Source organism: Panthera onca, chromosome A2 (assembly GCF_046562875.1).
Source record: "Panthera onca isolate mPanOnc1 chromosome A2, mPanOnc1 haplotype 2, whole genome shotgun sequence".
Classification (NCBI taxonomy): Eukaryota; Metazoa; Chordata; class Mammalia; order Carnivora; family Felidae; genus Panthera; species Panthera onca.
This window is the reverse complement of record NC_138340.1, coordinates 123,457,706-123,476,949: the sequence shown is the minus strand read 5'-3', so window position 1 is coordinate 123,476,949 and position 19,244 is coordinate 123,457,706. Positions and strand designations below refer to the sequence as shown.

The 19,244-nt window shown below is 37.5% G+C and overlaps 1 protein-coding gene across 12 annotated transcripts in view; it reads right to left on the bottom strand.

Annotated features, from left to right (window-relative positions):
- The window catches only part of AVL9 (AVL9 cell migration associated), a 96,571-nt gene that overhangs the window by 54,765 nt on the left and 22,562 nt on the right, over positions 1-19,244 (bottom strand). For all 12 annotated transcript variants that reach the window (XR_013553107.2, XR_009610111.3, XR_014137302.1 and 9 more), the window contains exons 3-8: positions 18,401-18,486; positions 15,897-15,968; positions 5,727-5,816; positions 4,931-4,997; positions 3,269-3,309; positions 2,485-2,523 (exon numbers count right to left, since the gene is read on the bottom strand). Coding sequence is in view for 1 of the 12 variants with exons in the window: in XM_060632851.3 (XP_060488834.1) it covers positions 2,485-2,523; positions 3,269-3,309; positions 4,931-4,997; positions 5,727-5,816; positions 15,897-15,968; positions 18,401-18,486 (395 nt within the window). In the remaining 11 variants the exon portion in view is untranslated. The remainder of the gene's footprint in view (positions 1-2,484; positions 2,524-3,268; positions 3,310-4,930; positions 4,998-5,726; positions 5,817-15,896; positions 15,969-18,400; positions 18,487-19,244) is intronic.

Below are 19,244 nucleotides of genomic sequence, written 5' to 3'. Positions count from 1 at the left end.
TTACTAACCATTAGGGAATGCAAATTAAACCCAGGAGATACTACCTCATACCTATTAGAATGGCCACTATCAAAAAACTAAAAAATAGCAAATGTTGGTAAAGATGTAGAGACACTGGAACCCCTGTGCATTACTGGCAGGAATGTAAAATGGTGCAGCCACTATGGAAAACAGTATGGTGGTTCATCAAAAGAATTAAAAGTAGAATACCGTCTGGTCCAGCAATACCACTTCTGGGTATATACACAAAAGAATTGGAAGCAAGGTGTTGAAGAGATGTACACATACCATTCATGAGAGTCAGAAGGTGGAAGCAACCACCTTCAAATGTCCATCAAAGGACGAAGGGATAAACAAAATGTGGTATGTACAACAGATATTATTCAGCCTTAAAAAGGAAGGAAATTCTGACACATGGATCAGCCTTGAGGACATTATGCTTAGTAAAATAAGCCAGTCGCAAAAAGACATACTGAATGATTTCACTTATATAAGAACTTAGTGTAGCCAAATTCATAGAAACCGTAAGTAGAAGGGTCAGGGTCAGTGGGAATAAGAAAATGGGAAGTTATTTAAGGGATACAGTTTTAGTTTTGCACAATAAAGAGTTTGTGAGTGGATGATGATGATAGCACAACAATGTGAAGGTATGTAATGCCACTCAACTATACACTTAAATGGTTAAGATGGTAAATTATATGTTACGTGTATTTTACAACAATTAAAAATTTGGCTAAGAAGTTAAAAACATTGTTGGGGTACCAAATGAGCCACCCAGGCTCTCCAGGAATAAATACTTTTAAGGTAACAAACCATACTAGACTAAACCATACCAGCCATAAATGGCTGACTTTCAACAACTGTTCCACCCCTACTCTGCTTAGCACAGTAATATGGTATATAAAACTGGCCCCAGAGGTCCCTGAGTGGCTTAGCTGGTTAAGCATCCAACCTATTGATTTCGGCTCAGGTAATGATCTCCCCGTTTGTGAGATCTAGCCCCATGTCGGGCTCTGCACTGACAGCGAGGAGTCTGCTTGGGATTCTCTCTCCCTCTCTCTCTGCCCCACCCCCACTCAGGCTTGTGTGTGCTTGACTCTCTCAAAATAAATAAGTAAACTTAACACAATAACAAAAAACTGGCCCCAGACCCAAGGGTGGCTCCTGATTAGTCTCAACCAGAGGCGAAGCCAACGTTTTCTATAAAGGGTTATAAATAGTAAGAATTCTTCCTTTGTAGGCAATATGTATAGTCTCTGTCACAACAATTCAACTCTGCCACTGTAGTGCAAAAATACCCTTAGTGATAAGTAGATGAATGAGTATAACTGTGTTCCAATAAAACTTTATTTATAAAAACAGGGGTGGGCCAGATTTGGTAGAACCTTGGTTTGTAGAACCTTGGTCTAAAATCATAGCAATCCCATCTCTTTGTACTAGAGAGTGGTGTGGACCCCAAGTTAAAACCAATCAGTATATGTACTTCTTTGGCAACAATTTTTTATTCATTCTAGGCACATGGCCTCATGGGTCTAAACAAACTGAAAGGAAGATTCTTTTTAATGGTTTGGGAATAGGTATAGACCAGTTATCTGGCAATTAACTGGCAGTTAACCTACACTACAAGGGAAATCAGGCTCAGGATAAAGCTAGCACTGCAGACTGTAAAGCAAAGAGATGGAAAAAAATCTAGGTACTTAATTATACCGTAGAACCATTTAATCAACCAGTCCTGAAGTCTGCCATAAGCCAATACATATCCGTATTATTTAAGTCAGTTTAAAAAATTTTTTTTTAATGTTTATTTATTTTTGACAGAGAGACATAGCATTAGTGGGGGAGGGGCAGAGAGAGAGGGAGACACAGAATCCAAAGCAGGCTCCAGGCTCTGAGCTGTCAGCAGAGCCCGACGCAGGGCTCGATCTCACAAACCTCAAGATCATGACCTGAACCGAAGTCAAGATGCTTAACTGACTGAGCCACCCAGGCGCCCCTAAGTCAGTTTAAATTGTTTTTTATTTATTTATTTATTTTTTTACATTTATTTATCTTTGAGAGACAGAGTGAGACAAAGTTGAGAGTTGGGGAGAGGCAGAGAGGGAGGGAGACACAGGATTGGAAGCAGGCTCCAGGCTCCAAGCTGTCAGCACAGAGCCCGACGTGGGGCTCAAACTCACAAACTGTGAGATCATAACCTGAGCCGGAGTCGGACACTCAACCGACTGAGCCACCCAGGTACCCCTAAATTGGACTTTTATGTTCCCTGTAGTCAAAACTATTCTGATAACTGGATACTGTCAAATTGTCCCCAGAAAAGACTACACAAATTTATACTTCTATGGTAGTGAACAATAGGTGCTTCAGTATACCACAATTTGATAGACAAAAAAAGTCTTAATTTATAATTTACAATTAGGTTTTAAGTTTATATAGTATTTAAGAAATGCCAATAACTGTTAAATATTTCATTCCTTCAAATCTCACCTTTTTCTCAAGAAGAATTAGTTTAAACAGGATTAAGACCTAAAGAAAAAAAATACTATATTAAAATAAACTCATGCTTTTTATTTATTTCCCTTTTCCCTTCCTCAAACATAACCATAGATCATTTAATCAATAATATTAACTATAATGCTTAAAAATACACTGGAAATTATTAACTTATGCTGAAAAATAAAAAATTATGTGTCTTCTAAAAAATGTGAGAACCCCTTAAATCTCTAACAAATTGTGCTTTTTGGAAAGTTATGCATTTCTGCTTGAAATATTTGCAAGCTCCTTAAAGGGCAGGGACTATTCATTTATTTCTGGATGTCCAGGGCATTCACATAGCAGATACTCAATAAGTGTTTATTAAATGAATAATCAATGTGTATATGTCCCAGTCAGCATATACTTTAATAATAAAGATAAGTATAGATATTTTAAGGGAAAATGTTTCACTATGAGCAACATATAAAGTGTTCTGCAAGATTAAAACAGGTTTCTTTCTGCTCTAACTTCATGATATCTGAAATTACAAAGGCAACAGAAAAAAGTATCCTCTCCTGCACAGAAATAGACAGTATTCCTATGCAGTACTTTAAAAACTTTCTATCAGATAAGCACTAACACTACCAACACTTTCAACTTTTACCCTTATGAGTACTGTCTTAGAAGAACTAAAACCTAGTATGCCACAATCTCCATTTGACTTTGTAGCACATGGAATTTACTAAGTTAAATGAATACAACTTTAATACATCATAAGTTAAATAAGGTATCATACCTTATGTCGAAAATGAAGCACAAGATCTCGAGGAGACAGACCTACAATGTTAACAAGAAAGCTAATCTGTGATGACAACATATGGGTTTTGTTAAAGAAAGATTTTTCCCCATCAAAAGAAAGGCGGGTAAAAAACAGGAATGGTAAGAATATGCAAATATTAAAATACTTATGTAATATTCCATTATGTACACATATACTCAGGATTTAATCAAACAACTGGGGCACCTGGGTGGCTCAGTCAGTTAAATGTTGGACTCTTGACTTCAGCTCAGGTTATGATCTCACGGTTCATGAGGCTGAGCCCCGTGTCAGGTTCCGCACTGGAATTCTCACTCTCCCTCTCTGTCCTTCCCCAACACACATGCTCATGTGTGTGCACTCTCCCCCACCCCAAAATAAAAAACCCAAAACCAAAAAACAAAGAATTTCTCAAATAACTATTAACAGTCAAACACAGCATGGTCGAATGGAACTTTTTACAATGATGGAAATGTTCTACATCTGTCCTGTCCAATACAGTAGCCACATGTGGCCAATGAACATTTGAAATGTAGCCAAGTTGGGGTGTCTGGGTGGCTCCATCAGTTAAGTGTCCAACTTTTGGTTTCGGCTCAGCTCATGATCTTCAGGTTCATGAGTGCGAGCCTGGCACTGTCATTGCAGAGCTTGCCTGGGATTCTCTCTCCCTCTCTCTGCCCCTCCCCTACTTGCACACAGGTGCTCTCTCTAAAAATAAATTAAAAAAAAAAAAGAAATGTATCAAGTGTACTGACAGACTGACTTTTTAACTTTATTTAACTTTTACTAATTCTAATCCAAATGTAAATAGTCACATGAGGCTAATGGCTACTGCTCTGGGCAATGCAGCTCTACTGTTTCCTCCCCATTCTACAAGTATCTTACAAATCATACAAGTTTAGATATTACGAAGCTTATACTATAGTGGCAATCATTTAAATATGGTTTTTGTTCGCCACACTCCATGGCTATTATTTCTGCATCATAGTCTTCTCTGAACATCTGTCATAGGACTAGAGAAAATAATTCAGAGAAACATATATTCTTAGGAGTTTTGTGACCAGCTTACATTATACACAGGATTATAAAAGGGAACTACTACAGTTTAGCTGCTTCATGCTAAAATAGGAACCGAGTCAGTGAGCATAAATCACTGTGATGCAAATATTTTTTCTAATCATAAAAAGGATATTTATTGAGTGCCTATTGAGCAACATGGACACCAATGAATATCCTGGACTGTCAGAACAGTATAAATTAAAAAAAAACCCCTACTTGAAAAATCTTAGGATAAAAAGGAACTGAGCAGATCTCTCTCTCTCTCTTGCTCTCCCTGTCATGAAAGGGAATTGACTTGGCCAGCGTTACCATAAGGAAAAGAAAACACTTCCACTACTACTCTGAAAAGCAGAAATGTGATTTATACAGTAATAGTTCCAAATATCGCTACAATTACATTGTAACTCTTTTCAATACAAATACTAGTGAAGAAGATATTTAAGGAAACATCAAACACTGAAGAATTTAAGTTTAGATCACTTATAGAAAATTAATTTTGATTATGCAGTTTTACATGCAACTTGGTTTACCAAACAAAAAGAAATGAGGGCATTTCTTCTGATCTGTAGAAAAGCTACTTACCAAGATATACTTGGGATCCTTCTAATGAAGTTCCTCCCAAGGAACTATTCATATGTTCATAAAGCTCCTATAAAATATAGACTCAATTTAGAACATTTTACAATCATTTCAGACACTAAATTAGAGGTATGATGACCAGGAAAAACTTGGTTCTTTAACCTAGACAGTTTGTTTTGCCATACCCTAAATTTAGAAATAATCAAGGTCTCTCTGAAACCTTACCAGTTTCCAGCACTCCCTCCTTCTCTTCCTCTTCATTTAAGAGCTTAGTTCATTCACATGGTGGTATGGATTGTAGGCTAAGTTCCCTCTACTTCTTTGGTAAACACCTAATTGTCCTACACTCACTAGGATCCAGGAGAGATCCATGTTCTACACATTCATGGCAGCCCTGAGAAAAACATGTTATCCATCTTTAGTAAAATAGTCACGTAGTCTTTATTTATTTATTTATTTATTTATTGCTTTGGGAGATAGAAACCAGAAGACTAATATATAAACACACTGTGCAGTAAATAAAATAAGCAAGTTTAGAAAAGCAATGCCATAGCAAACGAGCTACTATCCATTAACAGAGGCACTTAATTGCACTTCTTTGTAGTCATTATTTAATAAAAGGCAGTATGATTAAATTTAATAAATATGATCTGTACATTTCGGGCAGATCCCTTGCCATTCTTAAGAAGAATGTCTTTCTTAAGCTAACAAAAGATTATCTTTACAATATTGTTGACAAGATTTACTTGATTCATGAAACAGTCTTCAGCCAAATACAGCTATAAAGGGATATAGTTACCTTTAGAATGGAAATTTGGGAAAAATCCTTCTCTTCAAAATATGCATGTGTAATGAGCTGAAGTTTTGCTTGAAGCAAGCCATAGAGAGGCTTAAAGAAGAAAAAATTACTATTAGTTTGGTAATAGGAAAAAATCAAACACCTTACAAACTTGTAATTGAAAGAGAACAGGGAGAAAAAGTAACTTCAACTTTAGTATCTTACTATTCACAGCTGAAAGCTGTTAAATAATCTGTTCTAGCTCTATGGCTGCTGTTGAAAAGCACCTGACCCTTGGAGTACAGTGGTTGAGCGTGTGTGGGCAGATGTCTTGGGTCTATTGCATCACTCAGCTACATGACCCTGGGCACCAAATTTCCCCACACCTGCTTGCTGATATGAACACCAGCATATGAAAAGACAGTACATCTTATGAGGTTGTTTCCAGAATTAATGTAACACAGGGTAAAAGCATTTAAACGGGGGCACCTGGGGGGCTCAGTTAAGCATCCGACTTGGGCCCAGGTCATGATCTTGTGGTTCATGGATTCAAGCCCAGCATCAGGCTCTGTGTTGACAGCTCAGAGCCTGGAGCCTGCTTCGGATTCTGTGTCTCCCTCTCTTTCTCTGCCCCTCCTCCGCTCATGTGCGCACATAGGCACGCGCTTTCTCTCTCAAAAATAAACATTGGAGAGATCCAACATGGTGGAGAAGTAGGGGAACCCAAAGTTCCCTTGTCCCTCAAACACAGCAGTGTTGAGGCCAAAGGACTTTGAATTCCAAGAGTCCAGGCTGCAGAGTGACAGAGCCTTCTCCAAGGGCCCACAGGGATAACCTGGAGGGCCACAGGTGCGTGACTGTGAACTGGGAGAGAGAAAATGGGCAGTGTAGGCAGGGATGGGTGGGATCCCCTTCTGCAGAGAGACAAAGGGAAGAGAAAGGCTGGGGAAGCATATCTGGACAAGAGAAAAACCACGGACTGAGAGGGACATAGATACAACCTCTAACTGCTGAGCTTTCCCCGGACTGGGGCCAGCTGCCCTGTTCGGGCACCTGGGGATGAGGGGAGCCAGCCCCAGGCTCAGTAAGTAGTTCAGAGGTGCAGTCCGCAGTGGGAGAAAGCAATCCTTCCCTGGAGTGCAGTGGGAAGAAGGTACATAACCGTTCAAAGGACAAAGACTGCCTGTGCCCGCTAGTCAGAGGCCATATATCGGTAGTATGGAGAGGCACTTCCCCAGAACTGGGGCATATTTAAGACATCAGGGTTTAAATCCAAGTCCAGCCTCAGGGAGGCACGGGAGTTGGCAGAGCAGGACAAACTGCCATATTCATGCCTGTGCCACTGTGAGGATGGCCTGAATAGACTGGTCTGGGACACCCAGTGCAGGTAAGAGAGACTGGGTTGTCACCATTTTTCTCCCCATCACCAACAAGGTAGGGCCTCAGGGAACAGACAGTGGGCCCACAGTGGAGGCGGGACCCACCTACACCAAACCACGCCCCTCCACACCTGGTAACTGTATCTACGGGAGCGGGATTGATGCTGATGAACTAGGCAGCCCCTCCTCCAGACCAATGCTGCCACGGGTTCCAAGGCACCCAGTGGTTTTGCATTTTCTGATTTAATTCCTGGACAATTCTTAGTATATACGTGTATATATATATTTTTTTTCTTCCTTTCCTGCTTTTTATTTCTTCCCTCCTCTAGTCTGATTATTTTGGTTGTTGGTTTAAGCAGACATATTTAATCTATTCTCTTTATACCTGTTCTGTATCTCCTTCTTTATTTTCCTCTTTTTCTCTCTGGATTAAGCTGTATAGTTTCTCTGGCTGGTATATTTTATTTTATTTTATTTTTCCCCCGCCCCTGTCATTTCTTTCTTTCTTTGTATGGGATAAGGCCTCTCACATCAACACTGCTCCCACCCCGATGTTTTGCTGTTGCTGGTGTTTATTTTTGTTTTGTTTTTTTGGTCTTTGTTTTTTGTTTGTTTTCTCTTCCAGGGCTACTTCAATGAACAAATCAAAGCACACCTGGTGGAAGGTCCAAAACATCATTATGAACAGGGAGATGAAGCAACCAGTCACAACAGAGAGCAAGTAATACACTCCAAAAAACACCTCCTGAAGGGCCAGGCCCTGGGCAGTGTATGACCCCTCTTTAATACAGTAGTGCTCACAGGTACAGGACACACAACAAGCTTTTTAAAACACATAAGGGACAGAAAACTAGCCAAAATGACGAAACAGAAGAATGCTCAAAAGAAATTCCAGGAAGAAATGATAGCTAAAGAATTGATCAAAACATATATAAATAATATAACTGAACAAGAATTGAATTTTTTAAAGTGTTTATTTTTGAGAGAGAGAGAGAGAGAGAGAGAGAGAGAGAGAGAGAGAGAGAGAGAGAATGCAAGTGGGTTAGGGGCAGAGAGAGAGAGGGAGACACAGAATCTGAAGCAGGCTTCAGGCTCCGAGTGGAGTCCAACACAGGGCTCAAACTCACGAGCTGTGAGATCATGACCTGAGCCTAAGTCGGATGCTTAACCAACTGAGCCACCCAGGTGCCCCTGAACAAGAATTTAGAATAACAGTCATAATATTAATCGCTAGGCTTGAAAAAAGCATAGAAGACAGCAGAGAATCTATTGCTGCAGAGATCAAGGAACTAAAAAATAGTCATGATGAATTAAATACTGTAAATGAGGTGCAAAATAAACGAGGGGCTGTGATAGCGAGGACCGAAGAGGCAGAAGGGAGAATAAGTGAAATAGAAGATAAAATTATGGAAAAAGATGAAGCTGAGAAAAAGAGAGATAAAAAAAATTCTAGACCATGAGGGGAGAATTAGAGAACTAAGTGATTCAATGAAACGTATTAATATCTGTATCACAGGAGTTGATAGAAAAGAGAAAGAAGAGAGAGAAAGGGGTGAAAATTGTACTTGAACAAATCATAGCTGAGAACTTCCCCAATCTGGAGAGGAAACAGACACTGAAATCCAGAGAATTCCCTTCAGACGTAATAGGAATTGATCTTCTGCATTGACATAACATAGTGAAACTGGCAAAATACAAAGATGAAGAGAGAATTCTGAAAGCAGCTAGGGACAGATGAGCCTCTACAAGGGCAGACACATAAGGGTAATAGCAGACCTATCTACTGAAGCTTGGCAGGCCCGAAGGGAGTGGCAGGAAAAACTCCAATGTACTGAATAGGAAAAATATGTAGCCAAGAATCCTTTATCCAGCAAGCCTGTCATTCAGAATAGGAGGGTTTTCCAAGACAAACAAAAACTGACGGAGTTCATCGCCACTAAACAAGAGCTCCTAAGGGGGACTCTGAGTGGAATGTTGCAAAGACCACAAAGGATCAGAGACATCGCTACAAGCATGAAACCTACAGATAACACAATGACTCTAAATCCATATCTTTCAATAACACTGAATGTAAATGGACTAAATGCTCCAATCAAAAGACATAGGGTATCAGAATGGATTAAAAAAAAAAACAACACAAAAAAACAAAACAAACCCAAGACCCATCTATTTGCTGTCTACAAGAGACCCATTTTAGACCTGAGGACACCTTCAGACTGAAAGTGAGGGGATGGAGAACCACTTATCATGCTATCAGACAAACTGGAGTTTAAAGGCTGTAACAAGAGATGAAAAAGGGCATTATACCATAATTATGGGGTCTATCTATCAAGAAGTGCTAACAATTATAAATGTTTATGCACCCAATTCAGTAGCATCCAAATATATAAAACAATCACAAATACAAACAATCTTATTGGGAAGAATGTGGTAATTGCAGGGGACTTTAATATACCACTTACAACAATGGACACATCATCTATGCAGAACATCAATAAAGAAACAATGGCCCTGAATCATACACTGGACCAGATGGACTTGACAGATCTATTCAGAACTTTTCATCCTAAAGCAGAATACACCTTATATTGAGTGCACATGGAACATTCTCCAAGATAGATCACACACAGTGGATCACAAAACAGCCCTCAATAAATATAAAAGAACTGAGATTATATCATGCACATTTTCAGATCACCATGCTATGAAACTTGAAATCAACCACAGGAAAAAGGTTGGAAAATCTCCAAATGCATTAAAGAACATCCTACTAAAGAAAGAATGGGTCAACCAGGCAATTAAAGAAGAAATTAAAAAATATATGCAAAGAAATGAAAATGAAAACACAACAGTCCAAACCCTTTTGGGATGCAGCAAAGGCAGTCCTAAGAGGAGAGGACATTGCAATCCAGGCCTATCTCAAGAAACAAGAAAAATCCCAAATGCAAAATCTAAGAGCACTCCTAAAGGAACTAGAAGCAGAACAGCAAAGAAACCCCAAGGCCAGCAGAAGAAGAGAAATAATAAAGATCAGAGCAGAAATCAACAATACAGAATAAAACAAAACAAAACAAAACAAAACCCAGAACAGATCAATGAAACTAAGCTGGTTTTTTGAAAAAATAAATAAAATTAATAAACCCCTAGCCAGACTTCTCAAAAAAAGAAAGGACCCAAACTGATAAGATCACGAATGAAAATGGACTTATCACAACCAATCCGTCAGAAACACAATTATCAGAGAATATTATGAAAAATCACATGCCAACAAATCGGACAACCTGGAAGAAATGGACAAATTCCTAGATACCCACACAATACCAAAACTCAAACGGGAAGAAATAAAAAATTTAAACAGATCCTTAACTAGTGAAGAAACTGAATCAGTTATCAAAAATCTCCCAAGAAGAGTCCTGCGCCAGATGGCTTCCCAGGGGAATTCTACCAGACATTTAAAGAAGAGTTAATACCTATCCTTCTCAAGCTGTTCCAAAAAACAAATAGAAGGAAAGTTTCTGGACTCATTCTATGAAGCCAGCGTTGCCTTGATTCTCAAACCAGAGACCCCACAAAGAAGGAGAATTACAGGCCAATATCCCTGATGAACATGGATGCAAAAATTCTCAACAAGATACTAGCAAATCGAATTCAACAGCATATAAAAAGACTTATTCACCAGGACCAAGTGGGATTCATTCCTGGGCTGCAGGGCTGGTTCAATATTCTCAAATCAATCAATGTATTTGCAAATACATCACATTAATAGAAGAAAGGATAAGAACCATATGATCCTGTCAATAGATGCAGAAAAAGCACTTGACAAAATACAGCATCCTCTGTTAATAAAAACCCTCAAGAAAGTCAGAACAGAAGGAACATACCTAAACATCATAAAAACCATATACGAAAAGCCCAAAGCTAATATCCTCAGTGGGGAAAAAACTGAGAGCCTTCCCCATGAGATAAGGAACACGACAGGGATGTCCACTCTCACCACTACTGTTTAACATAGTGTTGGAAGTCCTAGTATCAGCAGACAACAAAATGAAATAAAAGGTATCAAAATTGGCAAAGAAGAAGTCAAACTTTCACTTTTTGCAGATGACATGATACTCTACATGGAAAACCCAAAAGACGCCACCAAAAGGCTGCTAGAACTGATACATAAATTCAGCGAAGTCGCAGGGTATAAAATCAATGTACAGCAATCAGTTGCATTTCTATACACCAATAATGAAGCAACAGAAAGAGAATTCAAGAAATTGATCCCATTCACAATTGCACCAAGACCCGTAAAATACCTAGGAATAAACCTAACCAAAGATGTAAAAGATCTATATGCTGAAAACTACAGAAAACTTATGAAGAAAATTGAAGACACAAACAAATGGAAAAACATTCCATGCTCATGGACTGGAAGAATAAATATTGTTAAAATGTCAATACTACCCAAAGCGATCTCAATCAAAATTGCACCAGCATTCTTCTCAAAGCTAGAACAAATAATCCTAAAATTTGTATGGAACCACAGAAGACCCCAAATAGCCAAAGTAATATTGAAAAAGAAAACCAAAGAGGGAAGCATCACAATCCCAGACTTTAGCTTCTGCTACAAAGGTGTAATCATCAAGACAGTATGGTATTGGCACAAAAACAGACACACAGACCAATGGAATAGAGAACCCAGAATTGGACCCACAAAAGTATGGCCAACTAATGTTTAACAAAGCAGGAAAGACTATCCAATGGAAAAAAGACAGTCTCTTTAGCAAATGGTGCTGGGACAACCAGATAGCAACATGCAGAAGAATGAAACTAGACCACTTTCTTATACCATTCACAAAAATAAACTCAAAATGGATGAAAGACCAAAATGTGAGACAGCCATCAAAACCCTAGAGGAGAAAGCAGGAAAAAACCTCTCTGACCTCAGCCACAGCAATTTCTTGCTTGACACATCTCTAAAGGCAAGGGAATTAAAAGCAAAAATGAACCATTGGGACCTCATCAAGATAAAAAGCTTCTGGACTGCAAAGGAAACCATCAACAAAACTAAAAGGCAACCGACGGAATGGGAAAAGATATTTGCAAATGACATATCGGATAAAGGATTAGTATCCAAAATCTATGAAGAACTTACCAAACTCAACATCCAAAAAACAAATAATCCAGTGAAGAAATGGGCAAAAAGACATGAATAGACACTTTTCCAAAGAAGACATCCAGATGGCTAACAGACACATGAAACAATGCTCAACATCACTCATCATCAGGAAAATACAAATCAAAACTACAGTGAGATACCACCTCACATGGGTCACAGTGGCTAAAACTAACAACTTAGGAAACAACAGATGCTGGTGAGGATGTGGAGAAATGGGAACCCTCTTGCACTGTTGGTGGGAATACAAACTGGTACAGCTGCTCTGGAAAACAGAGTGGAGGTTCCTCAAAAATTAAAAATAGAACTACCCCATGACCCAGAAATAGCAATACTAGGAATTTACCCAAAGGATACTGGAGTGCTGATTCATAGGGGCACACGTACTCCAATGTTTATACCAGCACTTTTGACAAAAGCCAAATTATGGAAAGAGCCTAAATGTGCATCAACTGACGAATGGATAAAGATGTGGTTTATATATACAATGAAATACTACTTGGCAACGATAAAGAATGAAATCATGCCATTTGCAGCAATATGGATGGACTGGAAGGTATTATGCTAAATGAAATAAGTCAGAGAAAGACAGCATGTTTTCACTCATATGTGGATCTTGGAAAAACTTAACAGAAGACCATGAGGGAAGGGAAGGGGAAAAAAATAGTTACAGAGAGGGAGGGAGGCAAACCATAAGAGACTCTTAAACACAGAGAACAAACTGAGGGCTGATGGAGGGAGTGGGGGAGAGGAGAAAATGGGTGATGGGCATTGAGGAGGGCACTTGTTGGGATGAGCACTGGGTGTTTATGTAAGCGATGAACCACAGGAACCTACCCTCAAAACTAAGAGCACACTTTATACACTGTATGTTAACCAATTTGACAATAAATTATATTAAAAAAATCAATAAACGTTAAAAAAAATCTTAAAAAGGCACTTCAACATTAGTCATTATAAAAATTTCCATTTTTATTTATTTATTTTTATTTTATAACCAAGTTAGCATATAGTGCAATAATTTCAAGGGCAGTGACTCATCCCCCACATATAACCAGTCTTCATCCCAACAAGTGTCTTCCTTAATGCCCCTTGCCCATTTAGCCTATCCCCCAACACTCCACCAGCAACCCTCAGTTTGTTCTCTGTATTTAAGTCTCTTATGGTTTGTCTCCCTCTCTCTTTTTACGTTATTTTTGCTTCCCTTCCCTTATGTTCATCCGTTTTGCATCTTAAATTCTGCATGAGTGAAGTCATATATTTGTCTTTCTCTAATTTAGCTTAGAGTAATATACTCTATAGAGTTCCATCCATGTTGTTGCAAATAGTCATTATAAAATTTATGACATTTTAATTCTACAGTTACACTGGTTTGTGGTGACATTTAATCATCCTTATAATAGCCGGTTCTTATATCTAATTGAACATTCATGATTAAATTTAAGTTCATTTCCCTTTTTTGTCTTTTTTGGAGGCTTAGAACAACTGGTCTGTGTCCTTTATCAAAATATTCCTTTGTATGCTTCAACAAAATTATTCCTTAATTCTTACTTCTATTTAAGACCCTCTTATACCATTTCCATCCTTTTTATTTTCAATGTTATTTTCTAGATGTTTTCTGATTTCTATGTACTTCTTAGAATACAGAGACCAATGCTGTATATAATTATTATACAATTAGTTAATACAAGTAACACTGGAAGAGTCCCCTCCCACCACCAATATCCCTGTTACTATATCATTATTACCATCCAGAATATCTAAGTATAAAGTCATTATATTTTTATATAGAGACTACAATGCACTATGAACCATCAAACCTTTCTGCATAAGCTAGCTTTCCCTATTCCCTATGCTTAAAGACAGATAAAACCCGGATCTTCGCCCCAATTTTATCACTTAGTAGTTACACAGGTCTATGAGAGTTAGACATCTTTTCTCTATTCTACATGTTTCTTTGTAAAATGAAAGCAACAAATACTTAGATCTGTTTTTACATGAGGATTCAAATCACAATTATATCTAAAAAGTGTCTGGTATTGAATTAATACCTGACATATAGTCATCTGATAAATGACATTTATTATTATAATTGTTCTTTGAAGAAAGATTACTCAGGAAGCCTTTCAACATGTGTTTGCTTGAACATCTGGTACTCCTATGCTTTGGTTATCTGGCCCAGTATAAAAGAGTAATTCATCGATTTAAAAAAAAAAAAAAAGTAATTCATTGAAGTCTATTTTTCAGGCTACCATTTTAGAAACTGTGTACAATCTATTAATTTTCTGATATCAGGGTCTTTTACATCCATTCCTCTTTTTTTTTTTTTTTTTTTTTTTTTTTTTTTTAAAGGAGTCTATTCTTGCCCTCTATTTAAAACTAAGATCTTGGAAGAAATATCTGATCCTCAAAATCTTATTAAGGCTCACAGTATATTATTATTATTATTCAGGATTTTTTTTTAAAGCTTAGTACTGAAAAGTCAAAATAAATCCTATTTTACAAATCTTAACTTATATTAAGCAAACTACATTCAAATTGTCAGTGGATGTAAGAAACTGGACAATGTAGAAGACATAATGAAACAAAACCTACATACATTTGGTGACTAGGCAAATGAAATATTCTCCATTTTGATTTAGGTTAAATGCAGAAATGATTGTATTCAATAATCATATAGCTGTAAGATAATTAACATGATAGAGATCTGGATTTCTCCCCACAAAAGGTACTTGGGGGATAATATTTTATATGTAGAATTAGTCATTTGATGCTACCAGTAAAGGTGTTAATATCCTATTAGTAATAAAAATGGAATATTACAAATGATTTAATAGGGAACTATGGAAAATAAGAAGTGTTACACATTTCCTACTAAAAATAAAAAGTTAAAATAATTATACACCTGCATCTGATCAACTTGTACATGGATGAAACAACTGTAAAGCATTGCTATTGTACAATTATGTCATTTCCATTCCTCAAAAATCTTAAGTTTTAAAGAGCAAGTTAAGGGGCGCCTGGGTGGCTCAGTCGGTTGAGCATCTGGCTTCGGCTCAGGTCATGATCTCACAGTCCGTGAGTTCGAGCCCCACGTCGGGCTCTGTGCTGACAGCTCAGAGCCTGGAGCCTGTTTCGGATTCTATGTCTCCCCCTCTCTCTGCCCCTCCCCTGTTCATGCTCTGTCTCTGTCTCAAAAATAAATAAACGTTAAAAAAAAAATTTTTTTTTAAAAAGCAAGTTAAGGCTACCATTTTTCATAGCAAGAGTCATATACTTCTATATCAATACAATCTGAATGATTATGATATTCTGAGTTTTAGTAAAATATTATCCAAAGTCTTAAAAACAAAATAAAAAAGAATAAATGAAATATATCAGCTACTTCATTTTGGGCAAGTGTCAACCTCTTTCCCAAAAACCTATCTAGAAGATTTCCTTCCACTTATCTAGTTGTGGGTAATGGTGCAAATGAGAGTAAAACTGCTGAAAGGCAGAGAAAAAGCTGATGCACAAGAATAAAAAATGGGCCCCTGATGAATTTTAATCTATTACTGTCCATAAATCTCTCCTTTTTCTAATAATGCCTTATTCTCAACTAAAAATCTGCCATGGTTAACGAACACATTAACGAGTTATTTGGTTTCTTACCAACTTGCTTAGAACACAGACACTTTTCTGAACCGTCTCTCTGGTGATATCTGCTTGCCGCACTTTCAATGCCTATTATAAACAAAGAGTCATTATTAATATTTCATAGAAATATTTAAAAATCATTCTCTTTCAATGTAAAAATAGCAGTGAGATAGAAAAAAATTCTAACATTTAAATTCCAAATGTATTGAGAATCTCTGAAAATACCTATTGAATGAGTCAGCCAGGAAACTATGTGCCAGAATCTGGTAGGCACTGAGAATGTAACAGTGAGAGACAATTCCTACCCTCAAGGAATCTACCGTCTGAGAATACTTTTTGTGTAAGTTGCCACACCCATAATTCAAATCAAATGTCCTTGGTTCTGGTTTGAAAATGGGCACTCCGAGACTACTGTTTCTGGTGAGAAGGGCCTAGATTATACTGGAAAACTGGTATTATAGCCCAGCCCTGAGCCATAACTCATGCCTTGATGATTGTGAGAACGACCACGTTAAGAAGTCTACATTCTCTGCTAGTAAAGAACAAGCCTTGATTTAATCATCAGGTAACTCTAGGTAACTCTGTGAGCGAACTAAGAACTACTCTTCCCCTTTGTGGTATACAGCCTAACATCTCCTGGCACCTGTCCTGAGGACCAATGGGCCTCAGTGTCTTCAAGTGACTTACGACTGACGACTAGTCATTAAGTCAAGAATACAACCTTCCCTCAATCTGTTTTCTACCTCTCTGCCTTGACTGGATTCATCTGTCAGGTCTCACCCTCAGTCAAAGGGAATCAGTTTTTCTCCTAGGCTCTAGATCCTTCTCATATCTGTTATCAGGTGAGGATAGAAATATTTAGAGAAATGGGCAATGCCAATATACTGTGGAGTGGATCAGACCCAATGGGTAAGGGAGACAGATGGTATGAAATGCCATTTAAAGGCTACGTGAAGCATGAGAACTGTTGTTAATGTCGACAGTTTGAGGAAATAATTTTACTTGTGTCTGCGCAATCTATAGGGGACTAGAGTAAAAGGAACAGTCTCCAAGAAAGGGGAGCAATTCAGTTCATCTCATGTAAACATAGATTAAGGGTAATAGTATATGAGGCAATCAAATGCACAAAACTACCAAGCTAACTCTTACCCTCAGGTTTACCTTTAAATTCAGTTATTCATTCCATAGGTATTTACTGGGTGTGTCCTATATTTCAGGCCCTGTACATGAAGGACTATTTCACAGTAGTTAACAACTTTGGGTATGGTGGAATTTACACCTGCAATTTATTTCTAAATGGTTCAGGGAAAAAAGCAGACACACACTAAGCAAATGTGGTAGAATGCTGACTACTGTTGACTCTAGATGGTGGGTATATAGGTGTTCATTGTATAATTATTTTCATTTATCTGCATGTTTGAAATGGTCATTATAAAAAGCTAAAGAAAATTTTAGAAGATTTACTAACTTAATTATTCCCTGAGGAAGCCTTTTAAAACTTGGAGTTACCTAGGCTTACTCTCAGAGATTCTAATTTAGTAGAAGGAAAGGCCAGCTGTGCATTTAAAAAAAAAAAAAAAAAAAAAGGGTCTCCAGGTAACTCCAGTTAAAAAACACTGCGGTGGTTTGCAATCACCTGATAACCAGAACATTAAACCAGAATCTCTGGGGTTGGGACCCAGTCATCTCTAGTATTTAGAGGTCCCCAGGTGACTCCAATGTGCAGCCAAAGTTGAGAAACACTAGAGTATTAATGATCTAACGAAAGGCAAGAGATTTTTACTCAGAGTATCCTCACCACAAAAAACTGGTGAGACACAAAAAAAGTGCTGCTCAGAATCAAACCATGAAAGGGGAAGCTACCCATCTTGGCTTATTTGTATTAATTAGAGCTATTATAGTAATTCAGACATTAAGCTGGCAAGTAATTTAAGAATTAACAAAATCTGAGTTGTACATAATTAAGATAACATGCAAGTATTTCAAAGCGACTACAAGTACTTTCCACTAATTCTAAACAGCTGCTTAAAATACAACACACATTATCACTTAATTTTTCTAAATTACATACCAAACATTAGAAAAAGAAAATTCAAGGACACTGTAAAATTTAAATACAGCATTCTGAAGACAGATGGATAATTTAGGTACAACTATCTAGAGACAATGGATGCCTGGGTGGCTCAGTCGGTTAAGCACCTGACTTGGGCTCAGATCATGATCTCATGGTTTGTGAGTTCCAGCCCTGCATTGGGCTCTCCACTGTGAGCACAGAGCCCACTATGGATCCTCTGTCCCTCTCTCTCTCTGCCCCTCCTCCGCTCGTGCGCTCTCTCTCAAAAATAAACATTTAAAAAAAAAATGGACAAACTATTTTATGGCAATTATACTTACCATGTCAACTTACAAAAACATTCATGTGAATAAACTGGTACTACTGGGAAAACAACTTCAAATTGTTTATAAAAATTTTAAAAACACTATCAGTGTTTTTGTTGTTTTTCATTGTACTACCATACCTTGGCTTCAATTTGCCGATAGCAGGAGATACCATATACTGTAGCTCCATTTCCATTTCTGGGTGGCAAGTGAAAAAATACAGTATCTAAGAGACACACAGAAAAAATATAAATACCAAAGTGAATTACCCTTATTAATAAATAATGTAAATTGAAGTTATTATATACAGTTAATTAAAGCAAAAATGATGATGTAACAAGGAACCCATGTCATACTTAACACCTAGCATTGCAACCACTGGTTTCTTAGCATCCCTCTCACTGCCTGATTGTGTACATTCATTCAGGCATTCTCAAAAGACCAGGAGGCTGAACAGATTAAGTTGAAACTACAGTCACTTATCCCAGAAAATACTTTATTCCAGATTAAAAGTAGAGAATCATAAAAATGAAAGGCCACTCATGAATCTTGGATGGATCCAAGAAATTCTTGGAATAACTGGGGAAATTTGAACATGGATTAGATCTTAGATGATATTCTCGAATTACTGTTAAATCTCTTAGCTGTGATAATGGTACTGGAAGTTATCCTGAGGAATGATCTTATTCTTAGGAGTGCATACTGAAGTATTTAGAAGTAAACTGTCGTGATGTCTGCAACATGGTGCTAGACTTTCAGAGAGTAGGGCAAAACTGTACACACACATAAAGAAAACTTGTGGAATATTTGCTATACTATTTTTTCAAACTTTTTTTCTATTTAAAAACTTTCATGATAAAAAAGTACACCAAAATATTTGTAAGATTAAAAATAATGTATTTAGATTTTATGTTAAACTGCATAGTAACATTTTGTTTCATTTCATATGAAAATTATTAAATATTAGGAAAATAAGTAATTAAA